Source organism: Lutra lutra, chromosome 10, assembly GCF_902655055.1.
Source record: "Lutra lutra chromosome 10, mLutLut1.2, whole genome shotgun sequence".
Classification (NCBI taxonomy): Eukaryota; Metazoa; Chordata; class Mammalia; order Carnivora; family Mustelidae; genus Lutra; species Lutra lutra.
Genome location: NC_062287.1, coordinates 97,971,363 through 97,990,575, shown reverse-complemented (window position 1 = coordinate 97,990,575; position 19,213 = coordinate 97,971,363). Strand labels below are relative to the sequence as shown.

At 49.0% G+C, this 19,213-nt stretch overlaps 1 protein-coding gene across 50 annotated transcripts in view; it reads right to left on the bottom strand.

Annotated features, from left to right (window-relative positions):
* MADD (MAP kinase activating death domain) overlaps positions 1-19,141 on the bottom strand; it is a 40,201-nt gene extending 21,060 nt beyond the window's left edge. For 9 of the 50 annotated variants that reach the window (XM_047691853.1, XM_047691873.1, XM_047691862.1 and 6 more), the window contains exons 1-19: positions 18,494-19,141; positions 15,198-15,344; positions 13,993-14,589; positions 13,188-13,491; positions 12,661-12,792; positions 11,925-12,038; positions 11,177-11,257; positions 9,583-9,761; positions 9,072-9,307; positions 8,738-8,894; positions 7,454-7,557; positions 7,172-7,362; positions 6,669-6,793; positions 6,153-6,292; positions 5,245-5,346; positions 3,234-3,336; positions 2,669-2,855; positions 2,419-2,569; positions 1,913-2,119 (exon numbers count right to left, since the gene is read on the bottom strand). In XM_047691853.1, the coding sequence (XP_047547809.1) occupies positions 1,913-2,119; positions 2,419-2,569; positions 2,669-2,855; positions 3,234-3,336; positions 5,245-5,346; positions 6,153-6,292; positions 6,669-6,793; positions 7,172-7,362; positions 7,454-7,557; positions 8,738-8,894; positions 9,072-9,307; positions 9,583-9,761; positions 11,177-11,257; positions 11,925-12,038; positions 12,661-12,792; positions 13,188-13,491; positions 13,993-14,589; positions 15,198-15,259 (3,172 nt within the window). In that variant the 5' untranslated portion in view covers positions 15,260-15,344; positions 18,494-19,141. Of the gene's footprint in view, positions 1-97; positions 152-1,912; positions 2,120-2,418; positions 2,570-2,668; positions 2,856-3,233; positions 3,337-3,693; positions 3,754-5,244; positions 5,347-6,152; positions 6,293-6,539; positions 6,794-7,171; positions 7,363-7,453; positions 7,558-8,737; positions 8,895-9,071; positions 9,308-9,582; positions 9,762-11,176; positions 11,258-11,924; positions 12,039-12,660; positions 12,793-13,187; positions 13,492-13,992; positions 14,590-15,197; positions 15,345-18,493 lie in introns of all 50 variants that reach the window. The other 41 variants (XM_047691829.1, XM_047691855.1, XM_047691838.1 and 38 more) reach the window with 10 other exon arrangements.
* Positions 19,142-19,213: the final 72 nt, after the last annotated feature.

Sequence of the window (19,213 nt, the reverse complement as noted above, 5' to 3'; positions counted from 1 at the left end):
TTGGGGTGGGGCTGACAAAGGGAGCCTGCCCCAACTGGGCCTGGGGAGTTGGCAGGTATGGGAGATTTGGGAACGGGAAGGGGCATTTGTTCCTTACTCTGTTTTTCCAAAGCTTTTTGCTTTTTCACTTCCTGGTGCTTGTTCCACAATTCTACCCCAGATGCAATGTAAGCAGGAGAGAAAGACAGACAGAGTCAGAGGCTGGTCAGACAGAATGGAAACCCACCACCCAAGCTGATTCAGTCTCAGGCACAGGATTACAAATCAAGAGATAAAAAGAGATCTTCGTTGGGGGGGGGGGGGGAGTTAAAAATCAAGAGATCTAGTGCCTTCCATCCCCACTCATGAACTAAAGACTCTAAATTCCTAACCTGAAACAGAAAGTGGTAGGAAGAACCCTGCGGAACACTGGAGATGGCACTGCCTTCACTCACGCTCCTCCATCTTGGTGTGAGGAAACTGACACCTCTGGAGGCTGGAGCACTTTGCTCAAGATCATGTCACTTAAGACCAGTTTAAACTTCCATCACGCCCTGCTATCTCTGCCAAAGGAGCTGGGCAACAAAAATTTTTAAAGATTCCAGACAAGACAGATGATCACCTCAAGCAGCCAAGGGGTTCAGAAGCATGAGCACCAATCTGTGTGATTTGCTAGACCAGATAGAGGCCACTCAGGCAGGCAGTCAGTATCCCTCCTTGCCTCTACCCAAAAAATCTGATTCACCCTCAGAATCAGCGTCTGCTCTGCCAAGTGACCCGTTCTTAGCCAGTCATGGAGAAAAACGCTTCCAGTAAAGGTGACAGAGAACATGAAATACTCAAGAATAGCATCTTTGTTGGGGTAAAGAAGAGAGAAAACTGATGATAGATTCTTTTCCTGGAAGAACCTGAGTATATCTACTTAATCAGATCTCCTAGTTTCCCAGATGAGGAGGTAGAGACCCTGAGAGAGGAAGTGGTTTGCCCAAAGTCTCATTCCCAGCTGGAAACAGATACGGGACTAAAACCCCAGGCCTTCAGACTTGTGCTTGGGGGCCTTTCCTAAAACGTCACATCAGGCAGGAGGAAGGCAGGGGTGATGGCCTCTAGGACACTGTTCTGCTGGCTTAGAGAAGGGAAGCTCCCCAACGAAGGAAACTGGTGCTTCATCCTCATTTATGGGAACATAAAACAACTGCTAATGGTGTGGCAAAGAAGGACCCATTAGAAGCATACTGCCCGCAGAAACAGAATCAGAAAAAGAAAGGTGCACGACCTAGATGACTCAAGGTCAAGTACAGAGAGAATCAAATGCAGGTGCCACCCAGAGAGCTCACTAAGGCACTGCCTTAGCGGGAATGGAGAAACATTCCACATAAACAAGCTCTTTATCAAGTCCAGGAAGGAGAGGGTTAAAGAAAAGCTGATTCAGAAAGCTATACCTTGAGGTCTAGAGCCCAGGGAAACGGGGTTGCTGGACACTCCCCAGAGAAGCAAATTTGAGGGTAGTGTCATGGCTGGATGGAGGTAAACTGGCCCAGATAATCATAATTTTACAGACTAAAGATGTTCTATAAACTTCCTTACAGCTTCCAGGAGCTCACATGGCTCTCCACTGTGAAGAAATCCAGACATAAATAAAAAGAGGCACCAAGAACAGAGCTCAGACTCCCTGTACTTAGAAGGCCTCACTGGCCTTCTAAGCAAAACCTCCTTCCTTCCTCTAAGATGTAGTTTGGGGTGTGTGTAAAGGTGGCGTAAGGGATAAAGAAGTACAAAGAAACACATCAGAAATGGACGCAGACCTGTCTCCCTCTCTAAAAAGCAAAGCATGGGGAAAAGAAAGGCAGGATTCTGGATGAATTGAAAGGAGGGAGAGGTATTTAAGAAGCCACAATCCTCCCTCCACCACACCAAACACAGTGATACATACCAACAGATGCTACAAAATTTTCTTCCTTTAAACTTCTGGTGTCTAGTTCTCTGGGACCCTTTCCTGCAGCACTTGGTGCCCGAGGTCCCAGCTGGGGAACTCTCAGCTGTGCCATCGCCTTTGGGTCCCCCCGCCCGGCCAGGCCAGGATCCCTGCCGACTGGGGTATTTACACTCTCTGTTGGACTTCTCTTCCGCTTGTCTGGTTCTAGGAAAAGATCAAATAGAGGAAGAGGTTGAAACAGACAGAGTGAGTGGTAATCAAGCTATGGGAGTGAGGTGAGAGAAGACAGTCTACAGGAGGATGGAGAACGGAAAAAATGCAAGGAAAGAAAAGTGGATGTCTTATTTTTCGTGACTGGAAAGTACCCACTATAGACAAACATTCATTAAAAAAATAAATCCCAAAGTCTGATAGGAAGCAAGCTTGACCCTGAGGAACTTGTAAAAGAATGAGTTCCCTTTCCCTGTAATCAGTGGGAGAGCTGTGGACGGCGCTGGCCCTACCTTTGCTATAGTAGTGGGTCTGGGCAATCTCCAGAAGCCCAAAGATGCTGGCCATGCCCCCCAGACCCGCGTGGGCGTAGGACTGCTCCAGGCTGAGCACCGTGCACTTGAGCAGGTCTAGCATCCCCTTGTATACCTTCCGACTGACCTCCTGCAACGATAAGCCAAGGCCTAGAGTTGGCAAAACTGCCCTCGGTGTCCAGGTCCTTCTTCCCACTGATGCCAGCTCCCCTCGCCCCCAGACACTGACCACGTCGGGGATGGCATCCTGCCGGGCATCGTCCTCTGACTGCACTGAGCGGTTCAGCTTGCTCAGGACAAAGACTCGCAGCTGCTCGCTCTCCAGCAGCCGACGCACCTTTTTCATGTTGAGCCAGCCAACGCCCTGGCCATCCAGCACGCTGTGGACCACCTCCTTCAGGAACTGCTGGTTCTCACTACGGGGTCCACACACCACCTCTGTGGTCATCAGCTTCTGTGCGGAGCACCCCCACCACCCTGACCCACCGGCCTTCGCCAGACTAGATGCTTGCCTCCAGGGGCGGAACACAAACCAAGTCTCCAGACGTCCAAGTCCCCTGCACCCCCTGCCCCCCTCCACCCCCCCGCGTACCCAGCACTGCGGTTCCATTCTCCTCGCCGGCGTGGGCTACTACCGTCGTGTGGGGAGTCAGTCAGAATGGGCAGTGCGCGCGAGAACGGATTTCGTCTGCCCAGCTGGGAGGTGCTCTCCCACTCCTGAGCAACCCTAGAGGGCGGCACAGGAATTGCTACCTCTATCGCAGAACTCTGAAAACAGCCCAGCCATTTATTACCTAGAATTGCTGGATCGACCCTGAGGTGATGGAGGCTCTCTTTTCACTGTTGGGCTGTGTTTAATAACAGATGACTTCTGGTCCACTAAGGCCCTCCTGTTTCCTATAGCCAGGAAGGTAGGAATGATAGACATCACTACTGTGGTCCCGCTGCCTGTCAGCACTGCCCTGGGGAGCCATGTTCCACACCCACTCCCCAGAAGGGCTGGGCAAGGGTGGCCCCGGGCCATCACACATAGGTCGAAACCAGCCATGGCAATGTGGAGGAGGTGGGGATGGAGACTCAGGCCACTCCACATGCACCAGCAGCGCCCCATGGGCAAGCACGGGCATCACGGGGGAGGGGCAAGGCAGGTCACTCATGGGACACTGCTTGCTCCGTGCAGAGGATGGCCCTCAGGCAGGCACGGAAGATGCTAGGAAAGAAAAAGATCATGCACAGCTCACGGGCAAGACCCACCTTCACCACTCCCGGGGCCGGCTTCAGTAACAATCTCCATTAGAGTATTTAGCCCAAATACTGGGACACAAAATACACAGTTAGTAGGTGCACCGTGATACCACAACCCCTGTTCCCCTCAATGGAGCTGTAAGTCAGACCACCTGAGGATTCTCCCAAAGCTTAGTGCACATAACCTTAGTTCTCAGGCACCTCAGAGCTGGAAGCCAAGAGATCAGGAAACCACCAAGGCTCTAGGAAAGACCGTCCTTAAGGCTATGGTCTCTAAAAGCCAGGGGCAGGGTAAATGACACAAGGGACCTTCAGGTACTGAACAGGCACATGCATGAAAGAGGGACTGCTGGTTTTCATGAAACATCTCGCATGGGGGTCCAGGGGGCCTGCCAGTAGGCCAAGAGAGGAGACCCATCTTGCAGATACTTTCATGCGAAGTGGGGTGGGGTGTGAGGACGGGAGGCGGATGGGAGCGAGAAGGGCAACAGATGAGTGAGACGTCCGCATGCGATGAAGGCATTTCAACCGCTTTCCTCCCCAACTACATCGCATGAAGCCAGTGACTAACCCTTTTCCTAAGCTACTGAGTTGTGTGTGGATTTGTACCACAGTGCTAGTTAGCCCCCTACACCTCTAGCTATCACGTCTCTTTGCCCTCCTACCCTATGTTCCCATCCCCATCAGAGAACACTCCTTCGATTGCCGGAGTTTTTAATCACTGGGGAGAGAAGTCAGTTAAAATATATACAGAGCTCTTCTCACTATGCTCTCTACTATAATATTTCAGCCCAGCGGCGCCTGGGTGGCTCAGTGGGTTAAGCCGCTGCCTTCAGCTCAGGTCATGATCCCAGGTCCTGGGTTCGAGCCCCGCATCGGGCTTTCTGCTCAGCAGGGAGCCTGCTTCCTCCTCTCTCTCTGCCTGCCTCTCTGCCTACTTGTGATTTCTGTCAAATAAATAAATAAAATCTTTAAAAAAAAAAATATTTCAGCCCAATAGCTAGAGAAAACAAACAAACATCAAGAGAGTAAATTCCGAAGAGCCCTTCAGACCCTCCAAGCTCACAAATGAAAATCAAATAAGGTCCTAACTGTTCTTAAAAGCCAACCAGTACTACCTGGCCCACCCACAGGGCTTATCGACGTGAAGCCAAAGTGAGAGGCTTCTTGGCTCTGTAAAGAGTGCCAGGCTCTCGCAACCATCCCCTGGCGGGCCAGCTCCCTGGGATGGAGCCCTCCTCTGCTCATGCAGCAAGAAACCGGCAGATGACTGGTGGCAGCTCATGACCCCCGTGTTCATTATGGATCCCCCCAGAAGCAGTTATCGCACAGCCGCTGTTACCCTAAATGACACAGCAGGGCCTCCTCTCCAGCTACAAAGACCATTCCCATCTGAAAACCAATCAGAGCCCATCATGTGCAGTGAAAGCCATAAGAAGCGGTATGAGGGGCCACAGCCAGATCAAATGAGCCGTCATACACAGGGTTCCTGACAAGCACCCATAGGCCTGAAATATCTCCCGGAGAATCCTGGCTCGGCGGAAGGAGGGCTGCAGTTACCTTTCAGACTGGGGAAGGGTGTGGTCTTCTCTCGCGCACCTTTGGTGGGCAGTGTGAGGTTTGAAAGACTGAAGCTTGTACTGTGGTTTCGATACAGGCTGCCTGTCAAGGGGAGGGTGTGAGAGCGATGAGTTAGGAGCACAGAGAATCAAAGCTGATGACTGTACCATCATCTCCATCTTCTTCCTTTTCAAGCATAGCCCCGGTACCTCTGATCTACCACAGAAAGGACCAAGTCTATAATTTAGGGCAACCAAAGGGGCAACTGCCAGGATTGTTCAAAACCCAGTGACAACTTTCTCTGACCACCTCCCATGGTAACAGCCAAGTCTCTCACCAACCGCTAACTCGGTGTGAAAGCTGACTTTATGCTCTTTTGGTCAGAAGTTGATGCTACCCTTAGCTGGCTTCTGAAAAAACTCAGTCATAATTATTCCTGATGCCGGCTCTCTCTGGTCCCTGGCCTGTCCTTAATCTTTAACGGACACCACCCTGCATTTCCGGCAATATTCTCTAGGCACAAAAGTCAACCTCATATACATTCCTCATACAGATTTCCAAGTGTGTTCATGAAAAAGTCCTTCACCAGGCAAAAAACGTATTAGATACAGAACCCAAATCCAACTTGACCATTGTATTTCCACAAAATATATGACGTTTAATACGACTCTCAGTTGACTGCTATCTTACCTGAGATAGACTGCAACCTCTGGAGAGAGAGACTAATCTGTCCTTGTCCTTTACTGTCCTCCCTTGAAAATACCTTATTCACTGTCACCCGAACAAGCTGGACTGGGGCTCGATACCAACAGTCCAGCCCTACATCTGAGGTTCTAAGCAGCACCCACCATGGCCAGGCTCTACTGCAGACCAAATGGGACAGAGACAGGAGAGCTGAAGGCACTTACTGGCAAAAGACATGATGCCCCCGAAGCCCTCGGTGCTGTTGTTGGAGATGGTGGAGGTGGGTGAGCTTGCGCGAGAGTCGGACTCTGCCTCGGAGTCGCTTGCCAGTTTCAAGCTGTTGGGCCGCAGCAGCTTTTGAGCCCTTGAATGCACAGTGGCACCTGTGAGCCCCAGGCAAGGGTACCTAGTCTTGGGAGTGTGGGCCTGACCTGCACTGCCATCATGGCTCCCTTCCCACAACTTGTATATGCCTAGATCAAAGCACCAGCCTGGGACGGAGGGCAACCAGAGCATTTGGACTTCTCTGACTTTCTGATTAACCCTCACCCGGGGTCCACTGCAGTGAGGTCCTTCAGTCACCCATCTAGAAGGAATCCCCAGGCTCTCACCGATTGCCATTGACATGTTGGCTGAATCGGGGAGTGTAACTTTCCCCCTGCTCATCATCATCTTCCTCAGGGGGAAGGCCATACTGGGGCTCGAAGTATGGATTGTCATAGGTCCGCCGGCGCACTGACCCCTCTCCAATTTCCGTCTGGCGCCTGTCCGTGTTCGATTTGCCCATGCTGGGAGGCACGGCAGAGAGGGGCTTGGAGACGCCTACTGCTGCCTTATCGTCCACCTCCGTTGAATCGGCAGGTTCCTAAAGGGCACATTAAATAAAAAGTAGTCACCTGGCGCCCAGCAATACCTTCCTGTATTCTCAGATTAGCAGGGCCAAGCCAGGCCTATCAGGTTCCCATCTCCTATCCTAAGGGAATGAGAGAGAGAAGATCTCTGTGACACTCCTGGTGTCTGTGCCCACAAACTATGCAAGGGGGGATCTTAGCTAAGTCCTGAACAAAGCCCAGTGAGCTCTTTCTGTGTCTCCTAGGCTCTACGCGAGGAGACCCATGGAGAGGAAGACAGGAAGAATGTGAAGCGGCAAATTAACAGCTTCCGCCTTGACTTTCTGACAGAGGTGCGGCCCACGTGCCCAGTAACAGCTCGCACTCATCCACCCTTCCAAGTCGCCACGCACAGCACTAGCTCCATGGATGACGGTGCTGGGGCTACTGCTGGCGGTGGTACTGGAGCTGGAGCGCAGTGGCGGGTTTTCCTGAGAGTTCTCGCTGTCCGGGCCCGCTTCCTCGGATTCCTTCTGGTTCTGCAGCCCATCGATCTCCACCTCGCTGGCATCCCCCAGCGCCGCGTGCGTCAACGGATCCACATCTGCCGAAACCCAAGGGGGCAGGTACAGACGGCACAGTCCCAGAGCCCCAAACCCTGCCCGGAGCGAGCCATTGTCCCCAAGTAGACTTACTGGGAGTATCACCATTGATGTCACACTTCATCATTTCACTGACAAAGTCACCAAGGGAGGAGTAAGAAGAGCTTGAGTCATCATAATCCATACTATCGCTGCCACTGCAGAGTGAAGAGCCCAAAAGTAGAAACAAAAATAAAAATACAACGGAAGGAAGGGGAAGGGAAAAGAATCAGTGATCAGCATTAGGAAAAATAAAAAAGCAAGGACTCTCATACACACACACGCGTGCGCGCACGTGCGCGCACACACACACACACAGAGGAGTATTACTTAGCCATAAAAAAGAATGAAATCTTGCCATCTGCAACAACATGGATGGAACCAGAGTATAATACTAAGTGAAATAAGTCAGGGAAAGAAAAATACCATATGATTTCACCCATATGCAGAATTTAAGAAACAAAACAATCAAAGGAAAAAAAAAAGACAAACCAAGAAAGAAATTCTTAGAATTTTTTTTTCAAGGTTTTTATTTATTTATTTGATAGATCACAAGTAGAGAGGCAGGCAGAGAAAGAGAGAGGAGGAATCAGGCTCCCCGCTGAGCAGGGAGTCCGATGCCTGGCTTGATCAACCCAGGACCCTGAGATCATGACCTGAGCCAAAGGCAAAGGCTGTAACCCACTGAGCCACCCAGGCGCCCCCAGAAAGAAATTCTTAATACCGAACAAGCTGATGGCTACTGGAGGGGAGGAGGGTGAGGGGTGAAACAGATGATGAGAATTAGAGTACATTTATCACAATAAGCACTGACTAATGTGTCGAATTGCTGAATCACTGTATTGTACACCTGAAACTAATATAATGCTTTATGTTAACTACACCGAAATTAAAATTAAATCTTTTTAAAAAGCGGGGGGAGGGGGTGCCTGGGTGGCTCAGTTGGTTAAGTGTTCAACTCTTGATTTCGGCTCAGGTCATGATTTCAGGGTCGGGGATCAAGCCCCAAGTTGGACTCTACACTTAGCAGAGTCTGCTTCTCCTCTTCTCCCTCTGCCCCTCCATGTGCTCTTTCTCTCTCTCTCTCAAATGAATAAATAAATCTTTAAAAAAAAAAAACAAAAAAAAAAACCTTGGGGAAAATAAAAGAGGAGTACTCTTAACTTGAGGCCAGGAAACAAGATAAAATAAAATAAGTAAGCTAACACAAAACAATTAACAAAAATATAACCATGGCTTCAAAGACCAATATCTAAGTCCTATGAGGCTTTGCCACTGTGCTCAATAAAGGCCAGTGAGAGCCTCCTTTGTACCTTAAAAATCAGTTCTGCCGCTCACCTGTCATCAGTGGGGTCAGAGTCAGAGTCGTGCTCTGGGGGCACGCTCAGTGCCTCGGCCAGCTGGGAGTTGCTATCATAGACTCGATAATGGATAGGCTGCAGCTGATGGGCATACCACTTTGGCTTGTCACCAATCAGGGCTGGATCAAACATGTCTACCCAAAGAGAAAGAACAAAGTTAGCAACAAGGAGAAAAAAAGACAAGAGCATAAAAGAAAGATAGGAAAAAGTCTAAAGCCAAACGGGAATGGAAGGGGCAGGTCAAAGCTGAGAAAAGGCAAAGGGAAGGGCCATCAGGGGACAAAGGGAGAAAGTGGGGCAGGTGCGCTCACTGTTGTGGATTCGCTGGAAGGCGTAGTTGGTGGGGTTCAGGATCCATTCTCCGAAGTACTCCACGGCCTGAGTCCTGGCCAGCTTCTCAGCAAAAGGAGTCTGCCGGGGACGTGAGGCTAGAAAGGAGCCAGCTTGAAAAGCTACCACGGGCCGAGGGAAGAGACGCAGGGTACGTGTGTGCATCTGGAAGCCCTGCAGCACGTTGGGGGAGTTGAAGAAACGGACCATGGCCACTCTGGGGAAGAAGGGGATGGTGAGATGATCCGAGTCCCACACCCTGCACCATAAGGACGGCTGCAGTCCGAGGTCTCAGACCACCTCCCCAAGCCAGCACTTCACAGGGAGAAGGATCTTAAACAAGCATTGATCTCTTTGCACTCAAGGTCTAAAAGGCCTGAGAGTATGAGGAACCAGTACTTCTCTTTGCTTGCACTAAGGTGGCACATGCAGCTACTGATAGAGCAGAACCCAGCTGAAGAGCACGTGATTATCCAGTCAACTTGGTCGTACCTCGTTGCAACATCCACAGAATCCACATCATTGCCATAGATGAGTGGGTTGAATTCAGTGGAAGGTGTGGACTGCAGGTCGTTAGAAGGCCTTCCCAAGAGAAGGGGGATCTCTTGGCCTTCATGGAATTTCTCCAGATTGAGGATGGGCTGGGTGTTGAGACTCATGCTGGCAAGGGCCTGCGGAACAACAGGAAATCCCCTATAGAGCGCAGATTCCTGGGTTGCTAGGAAGTCATCTCCTAGGAAAGAGTCTTTGACATAAAAATCCAAATACTCTAACCTTCAGAAGATAATCTGAATTATACAGGCTTTCAGTTTAAGCCAACCTGGCTCAAGGCAGCTTAATCAAATACGGAACCCAGGGCAATAGTTTCCAAATTGATTTTAGTCATGAAATGTTTTTCAGTCTAGACCAGCAATGCTTCTTAAATATTAATGATCACAGGAGTCACCTGGGAATGTTGTTAAAAATGCAAATTCTGGTTCAATATATCTGGGGTGATTCCACACTTTTAACAACCACAAGCAATGGTAATGCTCCTGGTCCGTGAATCAAATTTCAAGTAGCAGGGGTAAGAATACAGGATTAATGAGCCCAGGGATCTTAACTCCTATAAACATTTGAAGTACAATTCTACATATCAACCTCTCCATCTTATTAGTCATACTTAAGCAATCAGCAAGAATGAAAACACAGCAAAGGCAGGCAGAGAACTTTCTCAACTTGCAATCCTCACCAGTCCCGGCAGTAACAAGACACCGTATTACATCAGTAGGGATGAAGCAAGTGAGAGGGAGAGGGATGCTACAGAATGACCCATTTGAGCCCAAACAGATATCTAGAGGTACTGCTGAGCAGCTAAGACAACACGGAGGTTCCTAAAGACCCTTCGAATGAGAACAAGGAGTCCTATAAAGAAATATGGAGCTGTCTACTGGTGGTCCTACATAACACACACAAGAGGAAGAAGGAATGGGGCCCTGCCACATGTTACCTTCAGGTACTGTGCTCGGCATGCAGAAGAGGAAGAAAATCAATCAATGAAAAATGTATTGAAAGGATTACTCAAAGAGAGGAATTTTTGAAGAAAGCATTCTACGGGGACCTAGGGATCAATTCAAAAGGAAAATATGAAAAGAGTCAGATTGTCCAAATGACTAGCTCCTTCCTTACAAGACAGAAAGAATGCTCTAAGGCCATAAAGAATGGCAGACATGAGGGGCGTCTGTGTGGCTCAGTGGGTTGAATGTCCAACTCTTGGTTTCGGCTCAGGCCATGATCATAGGGTTGTGAGATCGAGTCCCACATTGGGCGCTCTAATCACTGGGGAGTCTGCTTGAGATTCTCCTCCTGTGCTCCTCCCCCTCCCCATGCACACTCTCTCTCAAAATAAATCTTTAAAAAAAAAAAAAAATCTAAAAGCCCTTTTTGAGATTCATCCTGATACCCAGAAATTGAACACACCTCTTCTTAGCTAAGAAAATCTAATCCACTTGACGTCTGAAAGGAAAGTGGCTCTTAGAACAGCTACAGCCTCCAGGCCGCCCTAGAGTAGCCACGGCTCCCTTCCTTTTCTTCTCTCTTCACCCACCTGCTTCAGATGCTTCTTCAGCTCTAATGATTCTGGTTCTGGCAGGGCTGGGAGCACTTCTGCATTGGTGGGGGCAATCACCTGCACCAGAAAAACAAAAAAAGGCATGACCTTGGAATTAATTGCTCAGGAGTTACTCTTACATAGAGGAAGTAACAAAAGTAGTAAGTTGTATACACGGTATTTTCACCCATATGTGAATATGTATATCATGTATCCACATATATTTAAAATACACACATATGTAAATAAAAAGAAATACACCCTGGTGTTACTGGTGACTATCTCTACATGCTAGGGCTGTGGTTTTTATTTATTTATACTTACTTGGATTTTTAGTTTTATAACAAATACATATAAGGGTTCCTGCTGAAGTCTGAATGTACTCATGCCACAGAACATTAATATGCATTTTAAGTCTGCATTGAAAGACACTTTCTCACTAGAAACCATAGCCCAGGAGAACCATCAGGTGAGCTACACTGTATGTCGTGTTCCCACGATCACAACGGCCTTACTGCTCCCAGATGCAGGGCAGCACTTCACTCCGGCAAAACTAAATCTGACACTCCTTTGAATTCTAACCAGGGCCTATTAAGCCAATAAAGCAAAAGCTAAGCATCTAAAAAAATTTTTCAATGAGTCACACAAGAGAAATCACCTAACTGAGGACCTTCCTGGGAATAATCTAGAAAAAGAAAACACAATCCTATTCTAGAATCTATAGTCCCTCGGCCAAGAACCTCACCCTATTGCTGTCCAGATCCACTAGCCATACGTCATCAGGCATTTTGAAGTCCAGTTTGTAGAGGAAGAAGCTGGCAGGGACCCCAATGATGTACGGAGTTGGAGCCAACAGCAGCTGTGGGAAGAAAAAAGAGGGTAAGAAACAAAAACTAAATCTATTTCGATCACTTAAAGAATCAGGATCCTTTTAGATAAGGAAATCCAGGTCCATAATCTCTTTTCCAAAACTCTTGAGGGTAGGTGTGTTTCTGTATTCACAATTTTTCAGATTTTAGAGAGGTAACAGTGTATATTCTGTACATTGTGTAACACCTGCCACAGTGTAGCCAGAAACCTATAATTATTAAATTTTTAAAAAATTTTTTCATTTATTCATTTGCTGGGGGGCTTGAGCAGGGAGGAATGGCAGGCAGAGGGAGAAGCAGGCTCCCTACTGAGCAGGGAGCCTGACATGGGGCTTGATCCCAGGACCCTGGGATCATGACCTGAGTGGAAGGCAAATCCTTAACCAACTGAGCCACCCAGGGGTCCCAACATTTACATGAAAGTAAAAACCAAAAATAACAAAAGTTTTGACATCAAATCAGTTCCAGTGAGGTCACGGTTTACAGACATATAAGTTATAATAAGGGAAGGAAGATGAGTACTGATTTACAACTTCTCGGCACTGATCTCCCTCAGAGCTGGATAGAGCTGGAAAGTAGAGGTGACAAAGCCAGAAAGCACCTGAAACTCACCTGTTCTGCCGATGCCATGCAGGTGGGCAGCAGTGGGATTACAGGAAACATATACTCCAGTGGGTAGATCATCGCCACAAATGCCATCACAGACATGGAGAGGGCATTGTAGTCTCGGGACTGTAGCACCACCTGCCGCAAGCCATCCCACAAGGATCGTTCAACAGCAAGAATAACGGGGATAAGAAAACAGCTTCCAGCGCTACCATTTAATTTCCATCTCACCACGCCTAGAGCCCTACAAGCACAGCTTTCACAGTGATCTCTGCCCCATGCCTTATCTTCCTGGTTCTTGTTCCCCCAATTACAGGACCACTCATTGGAACAGAACTACTGATATTTCCAGAGAATTAGGTCAGTTCAACTGAGTGGCAGACCCTCTGAATACATTCCACTGAGAGTACCTTAATCCAGCTCACACCTAGAGGGTGCCTGCTGTATACCTGGCATATGTTACCTTCTAGGGACAAAAAGATGAAAAAGATGTAGGCCCTGTCCTTAAAGGTCTAGAAAGCTGGCTCTCTCACCTTGTGCTCTAAGAGGATGCAGGTTAGCACCTGAAGACAGGCATCCACACCCAGAAGTTCCAAGGGAAGGTGCAGTGGGAAATCCACCAGGGTGAATCGAGAAGGGTCTGGAAGAGCAAAGGTCAGAGCTTGTTGGAGCTCCTGGGGTAGGACCTCAATGTCTACTCGCTTCTGCCCAGAGACGGGCACTGGGGAACGAAGCAATCGATAGATCCAGGCCTCAATCTCTCGAAGGTCATGCAGAAAGGCACTTGACTTCTCCTCCACTAGCAATGATCCAGTAAAGATGCGCCACATAGTGTCCCTGAGGAGCAGACAGCAGGAAACAGACACATAAGCACCAGGAGCTGATACCCTACTGCAACACAGTACAGTAGCCACACGGTAAAAATGATGATATCGGAAAAGCCCGATCTTTGGGCTCAGCTAGGGCTGGAGGGTATGTACAAGAGAACAAATGTAAAAATGTATACATAGGAGGACTTATATTCCTGCCTGCATGAAACATCGAACTCCAAACATTATTATGTTAGGAAGTCTAACTCTGCAGCACTTTTCCCTTAGAAAGGACTAATACAATATGCTTAAAGAGGTGTATAAAGGACCGCAGGCTATGTTTTTTAATGATTGACTGATTTCTTTCTTTTAACAAAAGTTTATTCTTAAACGTACAACACGGTCTAAGACAACACTCCGTTCTAGCCATACAAAGGACCTCAGGCTTCAGAGGAAATTTCCTGCCCCTCACAGACCGACCCATCTCTAACTGCTTCCCTCTCTTCTGAGTGTCAGCAGCAGACTGTACCTTTGTATGCCTCGAGGGATGCCCAGTTTCTTGCCCAGCAGCCGCTCGCTGCAGCGGTCCACAAGACGTTTGAGGGTGTACAGACATTCTCGGAAGGTAGAGAAGAAGGGATAGTGGCTGAGCACACACAGGGATGTGAGAGTGCTGTTGCGTGAACGGCTCCCTGCCTTGGCCCGGGGTTTGACCCGAGGAGACTGATTCACATCGGGGGCGGGGTCAGCACTGGGGGGCTGCAAGGACAGGCCAGTCTCTGAGGTCTCAGTGCCAACCTCTTCTGATGCACAGGTGGCACGGGGTCCTTCCTTCCCACGTGACCCTACCCCACCTTCCCCCTTTTCTTTAGGCATACGCTTCTGGAAGGAGCGGTAGAAGTTAACACAGATGCCATAACGAGTGACTCCAGTGTCCTTGTCAGTGAGGGTGAAGACGAAAGAAGTGTCATCCCGCAGACTCATGCGCCGCTGCCGCACACTCAGACAGCCCTCGGGCTGGCAGAAGAATACTACATCTGGGGGCAGGGGAAACTCGGAGTGGTCCTCCAAGGGGTACCGCCGTAGTAATTCAGGAGTCTGGGCCACACTATCACTGCTCGGGTGCCTGCAGAACATAAAGACAAGTTCAGCAGCCTGAAGGGATAGGATGCCATTTCAGATTTCACCACAGTCCAGAAATGAAACTCAAAATGCTATTTTGGATAAAGTGACCTAACTGCGGGACCTTGGAAAACATGGATGTGGTTTGCAGCATTCAGCCGGTAGGGTAAATGAGATCTGTACTGTCATGAAGATACCGATCTTGAAATGCAAAGAAAACTGCAGCAACAGAATTATTACTAACGCCTTCAGATGATTAGCACTTTAAAAGGTGTATTAGCTAACGAACTACCAACAGAGGGTACGTAGGTAAAGAGCACAGCCTACTTTTCTTTTTTACAAAATCGGGAAACTGAGGTGTACAGAGTACATTTGCCCAAGAACACAGGGATGCTAGATAAGAGCAATTTTGCTCTGTCTCTGCTCCTCTGGGCCAAGACTCTCAATCCACCTGACTGCTGTTCCCACAACTGGCGCCAGTGCACCTGTCACGGTAAAATAACAGGGGAAGAGTGAGGAATGCAAAACAATGTGGGTGTCAGGAAGGCAAGTAATTACACATGTTGTGGTCACTGCACGTGACAAGACAAAAACCAGTCTCCTCTTAGTTACCTGGCCCCTACGATCACTAGATAATCAAGTAACCGAGGACAGAGCTTCTTCTTTTGCACCATGGTTCCAAATTCACCAGTTCATCTCAGAGAAACTTCAAGGCACCACACAAGGAGTCAATGTTCCCAGGAGGAATTCTGATGTTATCTGAAAATTCAAGTCCAATAGGAAAAAAGTACTGATAAAATCCACTGCTGTGCCCAAGGGACTCATCCCCCTCAGCTTTATTTCAGCCAGGGTCAGAGGTCAGAAGGGCTTCTGTTTTAATCCTAAAGATGGGAGAACATGACACTTTTCCTAGTCCAGAGCTTGGTCAAGGCTGATGAACTTACAGAGCCAAATGTCAAGAAGTAGGATAAATAATGGCTCACCTCCCCCATCCCTACAAAGCAGCTCATTTCCAGCCTCACTCCTGATGCTCTGTTTCTGAAAAAACAGACCCCGTTAGTCTCATCTGGATTCAGTCATTCTGATAACAAAAACTAAGTCACTTTTAGGACAGCTCCAGGGTATCAGGATCCAACCAGACTCTAATCAGCACTAATCTGTACTCCTACCTCTGGATGAAAACCTAATTGTTTTCTGCTCTAACATTCTGCATTCAGCTTCATGTGAAACTACCATAAAAACCGTATACTTCATGCACTCAGACAATAACAACAAAGGGCTACTCTACTCTGTGCACTCTCAGATGAAGAAAATCTATGTCCCAATTGCTTCCCTAAACCATTTTTTTCTTCCCTCTTCAAGCAAGAAAGGGGCCCACGGGTTACCGCTACTAGCTCTGCCCTTGGTGCTGAATCATAGTCTTTCTCTATTCTAGCCCCAGGACTGGAATCAGGGATACAATACACACAGATGAGACTTTGTCCTTGTACCTCTTACACAAATGAAGAATTAGATGCAGAAATAACAGAATTCCTGCAAGAACAGGGAGAGGTGCTCAGAGGAATTGTAAACCATAGTCCAAAAAGCGGGAAAAGCTTACATGGTCTTAATTATAATTTATGTCCTATTAGGTCTCCATACACTTCTCTAAGCAAAATGTTTCACTCCACTACAAGGCTATCTTCAGTGCATACAGGATTCTACTTCTATACTCCACACATGGTCACACTAAGACCTCCTTTGCTACACACACAGATATTCCCATTACACTACATACACACACGCCACTCCCATGCACTCCCACACCCAGACATGCATAATCCCTGTATGCTTAAGGCTCTATTTGATTTAGATAATGAGTTCTATCTTTTTCTTCCCTGCTTAATAATAAATAGACTGCTCCGCAATACTCTTGAATCCTCAAAATACTGCTCCCTCCCTTCTCTTGCTCCCAATAGAGGAGCTGCAGGTAATAGGATTCGGTATTGTCTCCATAGCGACCCAGGCGCCCAGGACTATTTATAGCATAGCCACAGCCCCTCCCCTGCTCCGTGACCACAGAGTGCTAGCAGCTGCTACTCCAGAATCGTCCAGGGCCCATAACAATTCATTCTCCTTGAATCTAGAGACACTTCTTCCACTGACAGCACCTGCTAATTATTACGTTATCTTCTCCCCATCTATTTTTAGTTTATACTTTGTTCTAACTTCTGGATTTTGAGAGAGATCTCTTCTTTCCATGCAACCCAAACCGAGTTTACGCATGCCATATGCTCATTTCTAGGTTATCATTACCACCCAAAAAGTCCTTTGGTTCTCTCCAGTGCCATGGAGTCGTGAGCAAACTGCAGAAGGTGGGGCACTGTTATAAAGTTGATCTCTGGTCCTTGCAAGCAGAGTAAGAAAGGCGGGGGAATAGAAAAATGAAAAGGGACATGTGTAAAAAGTGTAATTCTTTAATTATATGAAAATTGCTTAGGGCGAGAGCTGATGTGTCTTAAAATAAAAAAGAATTTATGGGGCCAGAGCTCAAGGCTAAGCCTTGAAATCTATGTTTACACTGAAAACCAAGGGCTTTCCTGCCAAAATTTCAACAATCACACCTGAAGTGTCTTCTACTAAATATATTAGGGCATCAGGCCTCTAGCCTTGGTGGGATTTTAGCCCTGCCACTAAGAATCATTTGATAAAGCTCAAGTCATTATCATGCTCTACCATGTCTATCTCCCTCCGGAACTACAAGGACCCTGAGATCTTGTGACTAATCAGCCCTAGTGACAGGATAGATTTTTAGCCACACTTCATATCTCATCAACAGCCACTACCTCTGGTTATTCCGATTGCAAAGATAGGCTTTCCTCCACATTCTCTCCCCTTCCTATAAAGACTAACATCACCTATAACTCACATCCTGTCTTCATATCAACCAGACTCAGGCTCTGCCTTTTGCCTCAACCATGTTTACTAATAGGGAGTCCCTGGTTCTCAGCTCCTATGTTCCAAAGGCATCAAACGCGTACCTATCTGCTTCCCCATCCACTCCATCCAGACAGCAGATTTAGAATCCACAGACGTTTAAGTTCTCTATGTCTTTTCAGCCTACAAATGGCCAGGTTTAGCAACGCTTTGGATTAGTCCCTCGTTTGGGGCAGAATGTCATAGTAAAACCACAGGAACCGGAGAGCGAGATGACATCTTTGCTGACGTTAGCACAACAGAAGGCTCTCTCCCCTCCTACCCAGGCAGTGACCTTGCAAGCGCATCAGCACAGACCGGTCAGCGTGGGGGAGAACGAGAGCAATAAGGCAGGCAAAAGGCAGGGTTGGAAAAGAGGCGAGGACAGGAAGAGGAAGAATTTGAAGATGCGCGAGGATGGGGAGGGAAGCAGTTGCAGAAAAGATGAAATGGCATCTCGATTCTCTAACAAGCCAGTTTTGAAAAACCAAAAAAAAATTTCTTTTTTCAAAAAAACCAAACATGATCTCCAACCCGTGATCAAATATAAGGTGCACACGGCGCGCGCGCGCCAGGTGCTTATCCCGGCTCCGTCCTCGGCAAAACAGCTCTGCCCGCCCCCTCACCTGCTGGGCAGTTCTCCCCCGCCCACGCCCCGAACCAGCGCCACCCGCCAGCCGGGGCGGAATCGAGTCCAGCCACCGCGAGCTGAGCCCAGTCCTGCAGCCCGCACCTCTTCCGCGGCTCCGAGCGCGCCCTCCCTTCTAGCCCCGCCTCCTTCCCTCGGGACCCCCCCCCGGTCCCCCTCCAGACCCTACGCCCCCCATCTCCTTTAGGGCCTCTCCAAAGGTGGCTTCCCCCTAGAACCCCTGTTTCCTCTCAAAGTCCGTCTCCCCCGGGGAGCCCCGTCCCAAATACCCTCCCAGGACCCCCTGTGGCCCGGACCTTCCTACCTCCCGTTCCTAGGGGAACCAGCCAGGCCCAGCCAGACTGCCCCCGGCAGCGGAGTGTCGGAAGCTCGCCGGCTCCAGCGCGGCTTCGAGCGCGCGCCAGTTCCGTGTCTGCACCGGGGGGCGCGTACCACTCGGAGCCAGTGAGGGAGGGGGAGGTTGAGGGGGCCGGGGGCTGTACCACGCACCACCGGGGGGGTGGTGGACAGGGCTGCACCAAGCCGAGGGCTGAAGGGTGGAGCTAACCTCGGGAGAAAGGCGGCTACGCACACACCTATCCTTGTGGGAGTGGGACGGCGATGGGGAACGCTGGGCCAGCCCAGTGCCAAGCGTGCCACGGGGAGGACCCAAAGGAATACATTTTGTCTAGGTTGCACGAAGAGATTTTAATTTCACATGGTAATAGAGCCTATTTCGACGAGATGTGGATTAATCTGGAGGCGGCTTCTCAAGATAACACTGCTCCCGAGACTCTCTGAGCGTCCCCCACACCTCACCCTCCCTCCCCCCGCTAGCGGTTTGGAAGTGCCCAGCAGCCTGGGCTGCAAAGCCGGCTGCCCCGGAGGTGGAGCCTACCAATTCAGGGACGGCGGGGGGACCGATGCCGGAAGGCGCGGCCTCCGTCTCACCTACACGGGAGCGCGCCGAGCGAAGGGGGCGTGAACCGTGCCGCGGTGTCCGCTGGGAAACGGAGTCCAGCCCTTCTGACAGGCCCGAACGGCA